The 17348-nt window shown below is 37.7% G+C and overlaps 1 protein-coding gene across 4 annotated transcripts in view; it reads right to left on the reverse strand.

Annotated features, from left to right (window-relative positions):
• Positions 1–17348, reverse strand: part of NSD1 (nuclear receptor binding SET domain protein 1) — a 142179-nt gene that overhangs the window by 9424 nt on the left and 115407 nt on the right. For all 4 annotated transcript variants that reach the window (XM_040630246.1, XM_040630248.1, XM_040630247.1 and 1 more), the window contains 4 exons: positions 11417–11573; positions 9746–9951; positions 6291–6403; positions 1356–1625 (listed from right to left, as the gene is read on the reverse strand). In XM_040630246.1, the coding sequence (XP_040486180.1) occupies positions 1356–1625; positions 6291–6403; positions 9746–9951; positions 11417–11573 (746 nt within the window). The remainder of the gene's footprint in view (positions 1–1355; positions 1626–6290; positions 6404–9745; positions 9952–11416; positions 11574–17348) is intronic.

Raw genomic sequence — 17348 nt, forward strand, 5'->3', positions numbered from 1 at the left:
CTAGAACAAGAAATAGCTCTTAACGGCAGAAAGCACAACTGTGTTCCCAAGTACACCTTTTAAAAAAAAATAATGAAAATAACAGAATCTCCAAAGCAGTTCATGTACATGTACCTAGTACATTTAACAAAGGTTTATTCAAGAAACATAAATATGATGCTTCAACTATTTGACAATGAAAAACACCTCCCCACTCCTATCAGTGCTGTGAGGAGAAAGACTGGGATACAGAAGACACTAACGATCCACCAACACAGAAGCAGGTCAGCTAGGGCTCCATTAAAATGGTGATGTAGATAGCTGATCCCTTTAACTGCTCCAAAACCTGAAAGTCACTTTCCGTAACTATGTTCTTTCTCCTTGGAATATGCCCTGCCTGCTGCCCTTCCACATTTTACAATACCATCCTTCTGACTCACGCCGTTACAGTCATATTGGCTTTTCCTCATGCTGTCTGCTTTGCCAGCAATGCTTTAACACTCACCTAGCCTAAGCCAACAAGTACTTATATTTCAATTCTCAACTTAAAATATTCTCAGAGTCAAAGGTAGTTTCAGGCCCTTTCCTTTACCATTTACCATATGCCTCCAGAATCCTTTGTGCTTCCAATCTGGGTGATTACTTGATCAACGTCTCTCCCCCTTAGAATGTAAACTTTATGAAAGCATGGACTATGTCTCTCTTATTTACCACGGCATTTGCACACAGTAGATATATAATAGCTACTTAGCAAATAACTGAACAGACCAGCTGATACTCACTTCCTTTTCTAGAAACGAACTTCAATACAATTCTTCAGAAAGTGTAACTAGAGTGAGGTTTATTTTATTAAAATGTCAAATAAGATTTATTCTACAGAAAGACTATATAATATTCTCTATTAGAAACTTGCAGGTCCTTCTAAGTTTGAATTCGAAGATGTTACTGCACTTTTATTAGAGAAGGCCTAATCCTGTTCTTCATTTCCCATGAACCAAAACCCATTTTCCCTTAGTAAAAACAGTTTTATTAGGTGATTAACACCTCTGTATCACATACTCATTATCCCCTAACTACAGGTTCCAGGATTATCACAAAGAGCAAATAAAGCCACAGTATCTCTATGAATTTCCTTTATTTTTTCATCCTCATACACCGTTAACATGATCAATACTACGGACTTTAGAGGTAAAGGGGACTATTCTCAAGCGTCTAAACTCTAGAAGGACCCAGCAAGACCCAACAGTAAGGTTAATCCTTATACTATGTTATCTTTCCTCTAATGATCATTTTCTCATATTCATCAAGAATAATAACTCCTATTAAGCAATTGCAAAGAAGAAAAAAATCTGGAAAATATGAAAAATTTTCTTCACCTTTTTAATATCTGTTTTTGTCCGGAGACCCCAGCCCCTCTGTAATGTGCGGAAAATTTCAACCTCTGGATACTGGCGCTTAGTGAAGCACTGGTTTTGGCAACGTCCTCCGGCAGGACATACTGTGGGGTGGCACTCATAGAGCAGCATGCGATTGATGCACTCAGAGTCTATCCCACAGGGGTTATCATCAGTAGCTTTACAGTTGCAACGGGGAATTTCAGACAAGTCTGCAGTGAAGATCTGTACCCTGCCAATAGGACGGTTCACCTGCAGAAGAAACACATACTAGAGAACATCAGGCAAGTCAACACAAGACAACTCAGGACCTATAAAAGGTAAACTTCTTTCTTTGAAGTTGTATGCCATATTTTTACGTGACTTTGAACTTAGGGCATTATTCACAATGGCTAAAACGTGGTACAAATAATGAAATGCTATTCAGCTTAAAAAGAAAGGAAATCCTGACACATGTTACAACATGGATGAACCTGGAGGACAGGATTATGTGAAATAAGCCAGTCACAAAAAGACAAATACTATGTGTAAGTAGAGTAGTGAAAATCATAGAGGAAAAAGTAGAATGGTAGTTGCCAAGCAATGAGGAGGGGAGAATGAGGAGTTAATGTTTAATGGGTATAGGGGCGCCTGGGTGGCTCAGTCGTTAAGTGTCTGCCTTTGGCTCAGGGCATGATCCCGGCATTATGGGATCGAGCCCCGCATCAGGCTCCTCCGCTGGGAGCCTGTTTCTTCCTCTCCCACTCCCCCTGCTTGTGTTCCCTCTCTCGCTGGCTCTATCTCTGTCAAATAAATAAATAAATGAAATCTTGGAAAAAAAAAAAAAAAGAAAGAAAGAAAATTCTTAAAAAAAAAAAAATGTTGAATGGGTATAGACTTTCAGTTTAACCAGATGAAAAGAGTACTAGAGGTGGCTGGTGGTAACAGGTGCAAACATTATGAATGCATTTAATATCAATGAACTGTATGCTTAAAATTGATTAAGCTAATAAATTTTACGTTATCTATATTTTACTGCAACAGAAAAATTGGAGGAAAAAAAAGATTAAGGCAGTCAGTCTGACATAAAGCCTTACTTAATATACAAATTATGGATCCTACAAAAATTTTTTAAAAATCACTTTATGAAAATCATAATTTCAAAGCTGGTAGGCCAAGCGGAGTGTAACCTGAGTTTCTGATATTACCACATGGTGGCGCCACGTTAGCTGGTACATAAAAAAAATTCTTAAGTGGTAAATGGTTGGCATGAAAATGTCTTTGGGTAACTGGGATTCCTCTTGTATGTGAAGAAATATTTTTAATATTTATTATCATAGTTTGTAATCTTTTTAATAGACTACAGCAATGGGACTCATGCATTTATTTAGTAGTGGTGCTAGTACTATAAAAACTATAGTGAAAATCTTGGTGTGATAAAACATAGAGGTCAAACAACTGCTGTAACACTGAAGCTGTTAGTGTTTTCCAAATGCTAGCAACACTGCTGAGGGAAAAAATAGACATTCCACAACAAAGATGGATTTGTGCACTATGAGAATGAGTCTCCCCCACCTGGTATTATTTCACTGGGAATAGTCAAACTGTGAGTCTTCAAAACCCCATCCCATACATAAAAATTGGCTTTTCAGAATTCTGTGGTTTTGATAAATTGTTTCACTTGCAAGATTATTTTGAGAATAAGAAATATATGTAGAAAGTCTACATATAGAGACATACAGAGTCTACCAGCCTCTTAAACATGGTAGATATTATAATTTTCTTTCTTTTAATGTCCATTTAGTTGTCACATCAAATATTCTAGATTATCACACCCATTCAATCTAAAATTACTATGATTAGGGGCACCTGGGTGGCTCAGTCAGTTAAGCGTTTGGCTCTTGATCTCAGGGTCCTGAGTTCCAGCCCTGCAATGGGCTCCACTTAAAAATTAATTAATTAATTAATTAATTAAAATGAAATCACTATGATTAACAAAACAGTTCTTTCCATCCTCTAAAAATTCCCCAAATGTTTCATTTCTAATATTTTAGTTTTTGCCTCTTCTTTAACAATATAAAATCTCCAACCTGTTTGCAGAAATATATTGTCCTCAACCCAGTTCTTCGTAACACCTTACAAGGATGTTAACTCTGCCAGATCTCTTCCCAGATACTTCAAAATACTGGCAAAAACTGTACACTTCTTGGGGTGTCTGGGTGGCTCAGATGGTTAAGGGTCTGCATTTGGTTCAGGTCCAGATCCCAGAGTCCTGGGATGGAGCTCCCTGTCGGGCTCCCACCTCAGTGGGGAGCCTGCTTCTGCAGCTTCCCCTGCTTGTGCTCTCTCTCTCCCCCTAATAAACAAGTAAAATCTTAAAAAAACAAAACAAAACCTATAAACTTTTTGTTAGTGGAGGAATACTCCTACCACATGCAAATGGAAGTCACGACCCCGAGGAAAGCAAACTCTAAGGGGACAGAAGGTAAGGACTGACTCAATCACCTCAGATTGCAGGTTCTACACATACGGCATTAGAACATACACCTGTTTCAAGGTAATCTTTACCTGACCTCCCTTCCGCAAAAGTTTCATCCTACTCCTTTTCTCTCTATAAAGATGTTTCAATCATTCTTTCTTAACATCTGATCTAAACTGTTATTAACCTGTCCTATTCCTCTCCTAATTTATTTATTTTAAATTAATATTTATATATCTATATATTATTTTAAAATATATATATATATATATATACACCCACCACCACCACCACAATAGGCCAGATTTGGCCCATAGACTATAAGTATGACCACTGTTGTTCTAAAATCTTTTCCTGGAAATGTATTTGTTTGTTTTTAAAAAGGTGGGGAGGGGGGGTCTGGAGGAAAGAAGCTGGCTTCTAAATTCTGTGATAGATCACTCCCAGGAGTTCTCTGTGCTTGACATGCTACTCTGAAATGCCTCCCTTGCTGTTGTCTGGCATCTGACTGTGGGAACCAGATTCCATTCCCCTTTTCGAGGCCTAACTACACTTAGAACTCCATGCACTATGTTATATCTCCATGCACAATAACTCCCTTTAACTCTCAGCATACCACCCCAGCGTCCTTTAGACCCAATTTTAGGTTTTGAGTATCTTTTCTTAAGCAGGTTTATTTGTAAGGATTGATATTTTATGAATTTTATTCTTTCTTAGAGGTCTTCTAAAGATCAAAAAGTAAATGTACTTTTTTTTTTTTTAAAGGAAAAAGAAAACCCTCATTCTATCCTGCAACTACCATGTACATCCATTAAATGCTTTAAAAAATCCAAGCTATTACTGGGTGTTTACCCCAAAGACACAGACGTAGTAAAGAGAAGGGCCATATGCACCCCAATGTTCATAGCAGCAATGTCCACAATAGCTAAATTGTGGAAGGAGCCAAGATGCCCTTCAACAGATGACTGGATTAAGAAGATGTGGTCCATATATACAATGGAATATTACTCAGCTATCAGAAAGAACGAGTTCTCAACATTTGCTGCAACATGGACAGCACTGGAGGAGATAATGCTAAGCGAAATAAGTCAAGCAGAGAAAGACAATTATCATATGATTTCTCTCATCTATGGAACATAAGAACTAGGAAGATCGGTAGGAGAAGAAAGGGATAAAGAAAGGGGGGGTAAACAGAAGGGGGAATGAAACATGAGAGACTATGGACTCTGAGAAACAAACTGAGGGCCTCAGAGGGGAGGGAGGTGGGGGAATAAAATAAAATAAAAAAATAAATAAAAAATCCAAGCTATATTATGGAATTTTCATGTTCTTAATCTACTGTATCTCATTAACATTTTACTGTTTCATCATTATTCATAGTTACTCATCAGTGATTCCCACCTATACCAAAAAAAGACTAAACAAGAAAACAGAAAAGTGATGGAATCACAAAAGCTTATGCATGCAACAATGAAACAGTCACACTTTAGTTTCTCTATTGCATTGCCCAAAGTATTAAATCATCTTTCCAGAAAGTATGAAAGATTAAGGATAACATCTTTGTAGTCTGCTTTTAGTAGGGTTGCTTTCTTGAGCAAATAAAAATACAGGACACCTGATTAAATTTGAATTTCAGATTTTAAAAAAAAAAAAAGTTTTTTTAGTTTAAATATGTCCCATAGAATACTTGGGGATATACTTGACCATATTAGACTCTAAAGATGGTGGTGAAATTGATCTCTACATGAAACTTCAGACTCTTAAGACTTCAGAAACTCAAATATCAATGGATACACTAACAATGAATTTCTACTGACAAAAAAGAAATACGGTATTCTTAATCAGAAATAACATCCCACAAATATTTTACAACAAGAACCTGGGTAGTCTCATTTTTTACTTCTGTAAATTATTCATAAAAATGATTTAAAACGTTAAAAAATACAAAGGGTCCACTGGACCCAGATGGTAAATGGTGATGACTCTTTCACTAGGCACATTAGGGGTTAGGTACACCTAACACGAATCCTCCTGACCTTGGGAAACCTAATCATAGTGGTTACTTAAAATATCTTTAGTGTCAACCATTACCAAGAATACTTACCATGTGTATTATTCATACTATCTCAGGGCTATTTATCATTTTTTATCATGGTTCTCGAATCCCCTTCAAACTGCAAGATGTTGCCTGTGCACAGACTCTAATCCAGTTCACTTCTATAAGAAGACTTTCCAGGGCAACAGAAAAAGTTATCAACACACAATTGACTTTTTATAAACTACAGACAATGTGCTAGGAATGGTGCTCTAGAACTTTTTCTTATCTTCTTTCAAGTTCATACCTCTACCTAAAAGCAACTGCGCTTGTGCTTCCAGTCTTCTTCATGAACAGAGCAGGAAGACAGCACTCTATAACGGGGTCTCTTCTGGAGACAGAGTCTCCTGCAGTGTTTTCTCACCTTTATATGTTTGTAAGGTGGCGGCTTCTTGTCATTCTTTCGGTCTTCCTGCAGCTGTCTTAGCTCTTTTTGGGCCTTTAACTCCTCAAATCTTGCTGCAGCTTCCTGAAGAGCTAAGAAAACACACAGCACAAGTCACTTAACTTTGGGTGGAGTTATTTATTTCGCCTTTTTTTCCCTTTGAAGTTGGAGAAAATCCATGGTTTAGACAAAAATCAGCCAGCACTGGGGTGCCTGGGTGGCTCAGTCATTTAAGTGTCTGCCTCCAGCTCAGGTCATGATCTCAGGGTACTGGAATCAAGGCCTGCATAGGGCTCCCTGCTCAATGGGGAGCCTCCTTCTCCCTCCCCCCCCCACCTCCACACATGCTCGCTCTCTCACAAATAAATAAAATCTTAAAAAAAAAAATCAGCCTACACTATATGGAAAACTAAGAAGTACATATGATTGCTATTTTCAAGTTAATTTATAGTCCCAGGGTATTCAGATATAGCATTAAGACAAAAAATAATCTACCACTACATGGCACGATATAGACTACCACCTTCAGAGGAAAATTTAAAACAAAAACAAATCCGGCTAAATGATCTGAAAAAGCCCACAAATAACATCTTCTAATGACAACGAGACTGCATCTGCTCAGCAAAGTCACCGTGCTTAATTAAGCCTAATTCTTTCCTCAGTTCTGAACCTCCTGCCTCCAGAAACATTCTGTCTCCTAGGTGCCAAGTAACATGCATTCCTCTGGAAGAAATTCAAAGTTGAAGTTTTCCTCTCCTTCTTGCCTAATTCTCTAAATAGCACCTGTCCTATTCCTCTCCTAAGATTCATTCTGTAAATATCAACTATTAGCTGTAATGATATATAGATCTTCATAGCTGATTTGTATTCAAGTCCTGTACTTTCATATGCTTAAAAGATTATAATATCTTAGAAGTCCAACAAAATCTTAAGATTCTCATTCTTTTCCACTTAAAACAAATTTTTAATTCATTCTTCTTTTTAAAAATTCATTCCTTGTAACCTAGATTAAAAATTCTGAAAAGAACTCCAATTCTTCTCCCTTTTTCCTCTCTGTAGCTTTCCCCATATTCTGTCAATTCTTTAAAGAAAATATCCCCTTTGGTCCATCCCCTTTCTCCATTTCCCTGTTAAACATCTAACAGAGCTTTTGCTGGCTAGAGTCCTCTAAGTTGGGGTTTTTGTTTGTTTGTTTGTTTGTAAATAATCACTCCTTTCTTCATTCTATTATTCAGCATGTCCTGCCTAGTCTGTCTACTTAATGTCTATTCAAGTACCCATCATCCTCTCCACCCCAGGGACACTTCACTGTGTCAATCTTGTCATCTCTGCCTGGAACTACCAAAACAGCAACCTCACAGGCCATCCCTGGCCACAGGCTCTCACCTTCTATGGTCCCAAAACTCAAAGATTTCTAAAAACTCTGCTCTGGCCATGTAACTTACCTACCACCTTTTCAGGCTAACAGTCCTGTGTTCCCCCAACCCCATCTTAAACTATACCACATAGCTAGAGGTCACTCACTCAACATGTTAGATTTAATGTATGCTTTCACATGCGCTGTCTTGTTAACAACATTTTCATTTGTTAACTTCCTCGCCATCAGTGTAGGGGTGAAGAGTTTGGATTCTAGAGCCTGAATGATAGAGTTTGAAACGTTCCTCTATCACTTACTGGTACTGGCACCTTGGGCAAGTAATTTAACTTTTATGTGCCTCAGTTTTCTCATCTGTAAGGTAAGGATAATGACATCTAACTTATACTGTTGCCACAAGGACTTAAAGCAGAAAACAACCGAACAGGGCCTGGCAAACAACAAATGATAATTATTATTATTAAGATTCACTCTTCAAAACCACCTGGAAAAAAACCAACCCATAACTTCCAAACTTTGATCCCCAGCACAGTTAACGCTTCCTCTTGGTCTGTTCCCATAGCATACCATACACAGTTCTGCCACAACACGCAATGAGTAACATTTTGACTGCTTGTATCTGTGTTCAATTCCCCCATAAAAACATGTATTCCTTGAAGGCAGAGGCACCCAGCCAGCCCAGGGTTGAGGCACAGAAAGAGCAGAATCGGGATGCCTGGGTGGCTCAGTCGGTGGGTGTCTGCATTCGGCTCAGGTCATGATCCCAGGATCCTGGGATTGAGTCCCACATCAGGCTCCTTGCTAGCAGGGAGCCTGCTTCTCCCTCTGCCTGCCACTCCCCCTGCTTTGCGTGCACACTTGTTCTCTCTCTCTCACAAATAAATAAATAATATCTGAATGAATGAATGAATGAATGAATGAAAGCAAGAGGGAAAGAGAGAGGGAAAGAGAGAGGAAGGAAGGAAGGAAGGAAGGAAGGAAGGAAGGAAGGAAGGAAGGATGGGTAGAATCCCGGAGATTCAGCAGGATCAGACTTGTGGTATTCCTTACAACTTCTCCTTCTCCCCCAGCCTCTGTGGTGTCCAGCTCTACACAAGCAAAGACATTGGTCAAGTGGTCCCTAACCATCTAAGACTACAAGACTCAAGAGCCAAGCTCCTATAGTGTTAATACTAATAACCCTTATCTACACAGAAACCACATGGCCAATAGATAAGTGAGGACCCACTGAAATGACATGAGGCAAATGGAACCTTTGTGAAACTTGTTCCCTATGGGTCCAGGAAGTTTCGCCTATTTACTTTTCTTTGAATCTTCACCTTATGACAAAGTTTCACCTGCTTAGAATCTCCACCTCACCATACAAAATCTATATACTTCAATGTCCAAATATATTCGATTAACAAGAGATACCTATATTGCCTTTCAAGGGACAGCTAGGAAGAAGATAATTATCATTAATGGGATACCAACTATGTGCTCTGCCAGTTGATGTTTTTATTACCTCACTGAATTCTCAGAGCAACCTTTACTCATTATATAGTAAGAGAAAACTGAGGCTCATAGTTGACTCAACCCTGTCTACCCCAAATGTCCCCACTCTTTTGCTGCTATGCCAGCTTTAAAAAAATCTTTGATTCAGAACATTTATGCTTTGACTTTCACTGTATCATTTTGCTCTATTAACGACTCTGTAACTTCCTTGGAACAAAGACAACTCTACTAGAGATTCTGATTCTTGTCTAGCAAACCACAGGGCTTAAGCTATGAAACAGTTCCAAAGCTCCAGTACTTGATAAGATGCTGAGAAAACAGAACTGCTAAGACAAAAAACCTCCCTCAAGGAAATTCCTGTTACGTAAAGATTAGGCTCAAAAATAATGAATAATGTGGATCAACTTTCCTATAAAATCCTGTAGCTGACCCAGAGAGCAGAACACAGCTGCTAATGGAACATATGTGAATTCTAACACATAACAGAATAGACACTTGGGTCTGTAGATACAGAATAGATATAGAGGTCTGTGTTGGCCTGAGAAACAAAAAAGGATAAAGTTACCTTTTTTATATGTCCCGTCCACTCCTTTGCCCATCTTATCCTTGCTGCTCACATCCCCCTCCATATAGGGAAAGACTCGGGCCTGATGCGTCCACAGATAGTCATTAGACCCAAAGAAGAGCACAGGGAATTCGCCCACATCATGTCTCATCTTATCAATATTGGAAGGTACAGCTCGAGGATGGCAGATCTCAGCTGGCCACCACCTGAGAAAGGTGGAAACAAAGAAGGAAACCTTTAGAAGACTGCAAGACACTAGGAAAATGACCTACCTTAGCACAGGAATAAGGAACAGCAATGTCTGCCTATCTACATGGAAGTCCAACCTAGTGCATTTTTACAATCTAACTAAAGAATAAGTCATATGTACTGAAAACATGAAAATGGCCACTCTCACAGATGTGCTCACATATACACTTTTTAGACTCAGTAATTTTACTTTAAGGAATCTACTAAGGAAATAATAATTTAACAATAAATAATAATTATCTCATAGAAGATATAAACAAAGCTTTGACTATAATGTTCACTGAAGTATATAAGAATGAAAACCTGGAAATACTCTAAATGCTCAACATTTAGGGAATGATAAAGGAACTACAGTATATGATACAACGAAATACAATTTGGCCTTTAAAAAGTAAAAGTTTCAATAATTGTGAGGGGTACAGAAAATAACGCCAAGAAATGCCCCCTGAAAATAAAATAAAAAGCATATAAATCAATGCTTTATATTCGCTTTAGGAAGACAATTTGGTATTAGCTATTTAAGCTGGAAACCCCTTTCCTAGAAAAACGGTGCATGTTCAATAAGGAACATTGACAAAATGCTCATAGTCCAAAGAGGAGAATGGATAAATGAACTGCACTATATTGTGAGATTATATCAAGAAGAAACGTAGAACAACAAAGTATGAACTACAGTACTGCACTAACTGCTATAAATCTCAGGAGTATAACAGTAAATGAAAAAAGCAAGTTGCAGGAAAATATAGCAACTATTCTTTATGAAAAGGTCTAAAACATGCAGAAAACATTATATATTTGGTAAACCATTACAGCAAGGCAAAGGAATAAAAAACGCAAAATGCAGAATAGAGGTTACCTCCAGGGGTAGGGAGAAAGTGGATTCAGAAAGGGTCATGGAGGGAGCCTCAAAAGTACCAGCAATGTGCTATTTCTTTAAATGGGAGGTACATACACAGATGTTCCTTTCTGATTCTTTTAAATCATGCATGTTATATTCTTTTGTATGCTCCATGTTCAGTAAGAATAATTTTAAAAAGGAAAAGACACAAAACTGAGTATAAAATATAAGGCCAATTATTTTGAGGGTATATGCGTTGGTATGTCTCCAAGTAAATATGTCAAACTGTTAGCAATGTAATCTTCCTTGTTTGTTATGGTTTGCTTTCATTAATGAATTTTCTACAGAGAATATGTATTATTCATATAATCACAAAATATAAAAATGAGTTTTTTTCTTTTATAATGAAAATTAATGGGGAGAGGGGTGGACCTTGCCTAATAGGAAAATTAAAAAAAAAAAAGAAAGAAAGAAAGAGAAGAAAAGAGAAGAGAAAAAGAATTAAACACTGTATCTGAGATCCCGAGAAACAGAGGATAGGATGGTAAAAGAAATCACTGCCAATCTCCTTTATGCTCACTCACCTGTATCGTCCAACTTTTACCCAGACAATTTCCCTGTAATGTGGCTTTTTGCCTGCCTTACAATCATTGCAATACCAGTTTCCTTCAGGGATATCAATGTTCAGGCATTCACGATGAAAAGCAGCAGGGCAAGAATCACAGCACAGAAGGCTGCCTCCTGTGGGAATCAAAAAATCTGGCACTCAGAATCACAAGGCTGCATATAATGACCCAGCTGAAACAGCTTTTGCTCCTAACCAATTATTTATCTCCCAGTGAAGGGCTTAGTAATTTAATTAGTTATTCAGAAAGACTTTTCTACAAGAGCACTTATTCCCTCTCCCAATATTTCTGTGAATCACAACCCTGAGGGTTTATTATAGTCACAGCAAATAAACGGGAGATCCTATTGGCAAAATTAGGTTAGGGCAGTGAGGTCAGAAGTCAACCTCTCAAAGCCAAGTATGTGCATATACACATTTCTTTCTTTCTCTTCACTAAAAGACAACACGCTAAATTTCCCACAACGAACAGTAAATAATCACACCTAATTGAAGACTAAACAAGTGAATAAATGGCCCAGTAATGTCTGACACATAAGTAGTCCCCATATGGTCAGTTCCTTCCCTCTTTTTAAATTACTAACTCTTTAATCTTTTTTATGTTTGGCACTCTGACACCTATGGGCTCTTTTCAGAATAACATAAACGCTTAAACCTAACACATAGATTAAAAGGACACTGTTACATTAAGGTATAATCATCAAAATGTTAGAACAAGAGATTAGAGTTATATATGTTTCTTTGTAATACAAAAATAAGATCTAGCAGTGACAATGATTGCAAAATATTTAAGGTATCTACAACCGAAATATCTGTGATTTTCACTGGTGACAAAAATAATAGGTACTAATGTGGTTAGTTGCCTAAACTTCAGTTAAATAAATGTTTTCCCCTCTCCACTGAGGTTTTTCAAACAGGATAATTACATATATTGCAATGATAATGAATCTTCACTTCCTAAAGATTTTCAGAGTGACTCAATTTATATATCTGAAGCTGAAATCCTCATGTTGCAGACTATAAAAAATTTCAGATAAAGAGGATTCATACTTAAGGAATATAATAAATACCCTGTTATACCAGAAATGAGAATATGTCAAACATGCTAGACTCAAGCATATAAGTCCAAGTCTCATCCTAAAGAGTTAGTGGGGGATAAAGCCTTAGCAAAGTATATATCCACACCCATCTGGGTTTTACTGTGCCCCTTTTGTCTCATAATATCCTATAAAAAACTTAAATTTGTGACACCATCCTACCCATGCTGACTTTTTCCTTTTCTCAATCATCTACAGCAGGCTCTTAAAACAAGCTCTGGGGTGTTTATTTTCTTGGGGCCAGGGCTGTGTGCTTAAGACCCAACTCCTTTTCAATTAGAGAAGCTCTCCTTTTCTCCCTGTTGTATACTGAAGCTTGATTCAGTGATATTTCATTTGGAAAAAAGTCTGTTGCTACAGTAAGTTTGAAGAACTTGTTTACTCAATATATACAGCCTGTACTCTCTGCTCTGAAACTCATATTTAGCTATTCTTGTGCATTTCATTGGGTGAGTCGAACAATTTCAGCATGGGACATAAGAGTGAGGTACAGTCACATAATTTACCTACCCCAATAATATACCTTCTAGAATATGTCCTATTTATGCTTAGTTATCTGCTGAGTCACAATCTGATTACCAGTATAATTTGCCAACTATATAGACTTGGTAGAAGAATCTTCCTTTCACTAAGCTGGTTTTCACAACACACTAGAAATATTTCATGTACAATAAGGCTCTGCACTAGGCCTTACAAGGAGGTTATATAGCACGAGAAGAAATCTGCGCATAAGAATACCCACTGAAGAAAGGCTAAGGACAGAGCTGAGGGGAAATAGTGGCAAACAGTTTTGCAGGGAATGACATAATATGATATGAGATGAGAGAGAATATGAGAAAAGAAATCAACAGCATTAATCTGGATAGATGGATGGGAGATAGGCAGAAGTGTTTATCTGGTGGCAGTAAAGGACATGTATAGGAGAAAGACAGTAAGACAAAAGAGGGAAAATGACATGCAACATCAAAAGAAGCCAAAAGAGGAAAAGTGACATTTCGTGGAAGAGGTAAGAGAAAAAATTTAAGCACACTGCTGAATTCCAGGAACTGGTTCCTCTCAATTTAGCAGTTTACCATATTACTGTCCTAATACTCTTAATGATCACCTTCAGCTTTCTCCTATACATGGGCAAAAATGTCCTAAGGCTCTATTCTTTCCCTGTTGTCCAATAGCAGGAGAATCTTAGATATTAGATAGTAGGACCAGCAGTTCTCAGGCTTTCTGGTCTCAGGATAACTTTATACTCTTGAAAAATGATGGAGACTCCCAAAGAAGTGTTGTTTATATAGGCTAAAAATACTGAACTTATTGGGGCACCTGGGTGGCACAGCGGTTGGGCGTCTGCCTTCGGCTCAGGGCGTGATCCCGGCGTTATGGGATCGAGCCCCACATCAGGCTCCTCTGCTATGAGCCTGCTTCTTCCTCTCCCACTCCCCCTGTTTGTGTTCCCTCTCTCGCTGGCTGTCTCTATCTCTGTCAAATAAATAAATAGAATCTTAAAAAAAAAAAAATACTGAACTTACTAAACAGAACCAAAACTAAGAAATTTTTAAAACATTTATTAATTCACTTAAAAAAAAACAATAAATCTATTATGTTAACATAAATAACATTTTTTTGGTGAAAAATAGCTGTATTTTCCAAAATAAAAAACAGTGTTTAACATTTTTGCAAATATTTTATTTTTAAAGATTTATTTACTTGAGTTAAGAGGGAGAGAGAGGGACAGAGCACACAACACAGCTGGGGGAGGGAACAGGGAGAGAGAATCCCAAGCAGACTCCCCACCAAGCAGGGAGCCTAACACAAAGGCTCAATCTCATGAACCCCAGGTCTTGACCTGAGCTGAAACCAAGGATTGGACAGTCAACCGACTGCACCACACAGGTGCCACTCAACTGCATGAGTGCTTTGACTTAACCATCAGTATGCAACAGAAACACTTTATGTGTACTTCCTATTTTATCATAACAGAATATTAAAACAGTGTTCACCTGAGGGTTGAGATTTAATAAAATTAATAAATTTTATTCAAGGACATTCTTATGTGAAACTTCCTTTTTTTTTTTTTTTTAATTGAGTGTGGTGACACAAAGTACAATGACTGATTCTACTTGTATGGTTTAAAGTCATTGCCTTGATCTGTATTAGGTGCCAGCAGTTTTACCCACCACTGCTTTTGAACCATCAGTGCAAATGTCAACAAACTATAAAAGGCACGTAATATCTTATTACTATTATGGAAAGAGTTATGATTTCATGGAAGCCCCTAAAAGGGCCTCTGGGTCCTTACCCCTTCCCCAAGATCATGGATCACACTTTGAGGGCTGCTGCTGCAGCTAAGTTTCCTAGGGGACTCAGTTATCATTATGAGTATCCATTATTGGACTCAGTAGCTTTTCAGCTGGAACGCTCAGTGTCAGGAATGCCATCACATGGGCACCCTGACTCTAAACCATCTCATTCATTTCAGCCCACTCTGGAATTAGAAATGGTCTAATCCTGGGACACCTGGGTGGCTCAATCAGTTAAACATCCGACTCGGAATTTCAGCTCAGATTATGATCTCAGGGTTGTGAGATCAAGTCCCACGTCAGGCTCCATCCTGGGTGTGGAGCCTCCATAAAATTCTCTCTCTCTCTAAAAAAAGAAAAAGAAAAGGAAACGTTCTAATGCTCAAAGTGCTTCATCATCCCATCGCCAAGAAATGTAGGAAACTTTTGGAGCTTACACTTCAGCCTCCCAGAAACCTGTTTTTAGTCTAAGACTAGGATTATAGAAAGTTGTATTGAAATGCTATTAAATACCAGAACTCTTATCGTTAACCTTCTTCTAAACAAAAGAAGGGTGGTACACTAAAGAAGCAGCAGTGCCTACCACAAGACTGTGTTATAAGGAGCAGGGTTGTAAGAACAAAAACAATGCCCGCTTTGTGAATTAAAACATCTCCACACCAAAGGTGCCCTTTCTACCCACAGCTGCACTTAACATTCTTTTTATTTACTCTATATTAGTAGCATAGTTTGAGGACTCAAACCATGGCCTGGTGTAAACTCTAGTCAGTTAAGTATAACTTTTCCTTAAATTGTCATGTTACATAAATCTAAGAACACACACAAAAAAGTCCAAATTGACCATTTTCAATCACATAAAGCAGTCAAAAAAACTTTTTTTGGCTTTAGCACTATTCAGTATATCCAAATTTATCAAAAGGGATGCTCATTCAATTATACATGTTGACTTTTCAAATGCGTCCCTCAGAGGGCACCTGGGTGGCTCAGTTGGTTAAGAATCTGACTCTTAATTTCAGCTCAGCTCATGATCTCAGGATCGTGAGACTGAGCCCTGCATTGGGCTCGGGCTGGATGTGGAGCTTGCTTAAAATTCTCCCTCTCCCTCTGTCCCTCTCCTCCATTTGAGCACACGCTCTCTCTCAAATAAATAAATAAACAAACAAATAAAGTCCCTCAAAATGTTCATAACCAGCCAAGTTTTCATGAAATTACATCACCAATAAGTATTCAAAAACAGAAAACTGAGTTGTTCCCCCCCAAATTACTAATCAACAAAATTTCGTCAATTAAAAAAGTAATGAAGAAACTAGGTAAGAGAAATGGTGTCACCCTTAACATCAGAAAAAATTGTGAGTCAACGTCCACAACAGTCTCAGAAAAAGAAATATAGCTTAAACGTTTTATAGCAATCCAACACAGGCTTATGGTATACAAGGCAATTGACGAATAAACTCAGCAGAGAATTACAGCACCTGTGGGCATATCCTAGCAGCTCAGTCCACCACAAGAACAATCAGAATAAGGAAACGTGAACTATAAAAACACCACAGTAAATAGACTGGTGATGATGACTACATCATCCACTTAAAATAACTAATAAAAATCAGGCTGTGAAAAATGGAAAGAAAATGTATGTAAGAAGCATAACACTGACTATTCTAAAGGAGAAGTATGTTTTAAGTTTAAAGAAAAAAAAAGATATAACATTTATTTTTCCTCCACCTTAGAAGAACGTCTAGGAATTAATATTCCTAACAGTGAAGAAACATTTTACAGACATTCATAAATCCCTTCATTTTCTCTTTGTTTCATCCTTTTAAATTCATGAATAAATGATTTAACAAGAAAGAAACACAATTGTACGATAGAATACCATCTTCTACAACTGTTTCTATCTAGATATCTACCCCTGCTATCCGGATATGTGCACAAATGTCTAAAGTAGTATCACTTAAAATTAAGCAATGGTTTTTTATGATGGTGGGACTTGGGACAATTTAGGATTGATCAATCATTCATTCATTTCCAGTTTATCTTTCCTCTCCCCCCCCCCAGCTTTATTGAGCTATAACTGATTTATAACATTGGGTAAGGTTAAAGTGTACAACAGAATGACTAGATACATGTATATACTATGAAATGATGGCTGACGTAAGGTTAGGTAACACACCCAACACCTCACATAGTTACAATTTTTTTCTTTTTGGTGGTAGTGAGAATTTTTAAGATCTACTCTCTTCAGCAGCTTGCAAATATATAATACAGTATTATTAACTAGTTACCATGCTGTATATTAAGTCGCCCAAACTTACCCATCTTCTAACTGGAAGTTTGTACCATTTGATCATATTCCCCCATTTCCAAGGGTGATTTTATTCCCTTTCCCTTGTCTTTTTATTGTTTGCTTATCTTATTTTTTTAAAGATCTATTTCTTTATTTGAAAGAGTGTGTGTGCACACATGTATGCACGCGGGAGTGGGGACAGGGGAATGGGCAGAG

This window comes from Ursus maritimus, unplaced genomic scaffold (assembly GCF_017311325.1).
Source record: "Ursus maritimus isolate PB19 unplaced genomic scaffold, ASM1731132v1 scaffold_15, whole genome shotgun sequence".
NCBI lineage: Eukaryota > Metazoa > Chordata > Mammalia > Carnivora > Ursidae > Ursus > Ursus maritimus.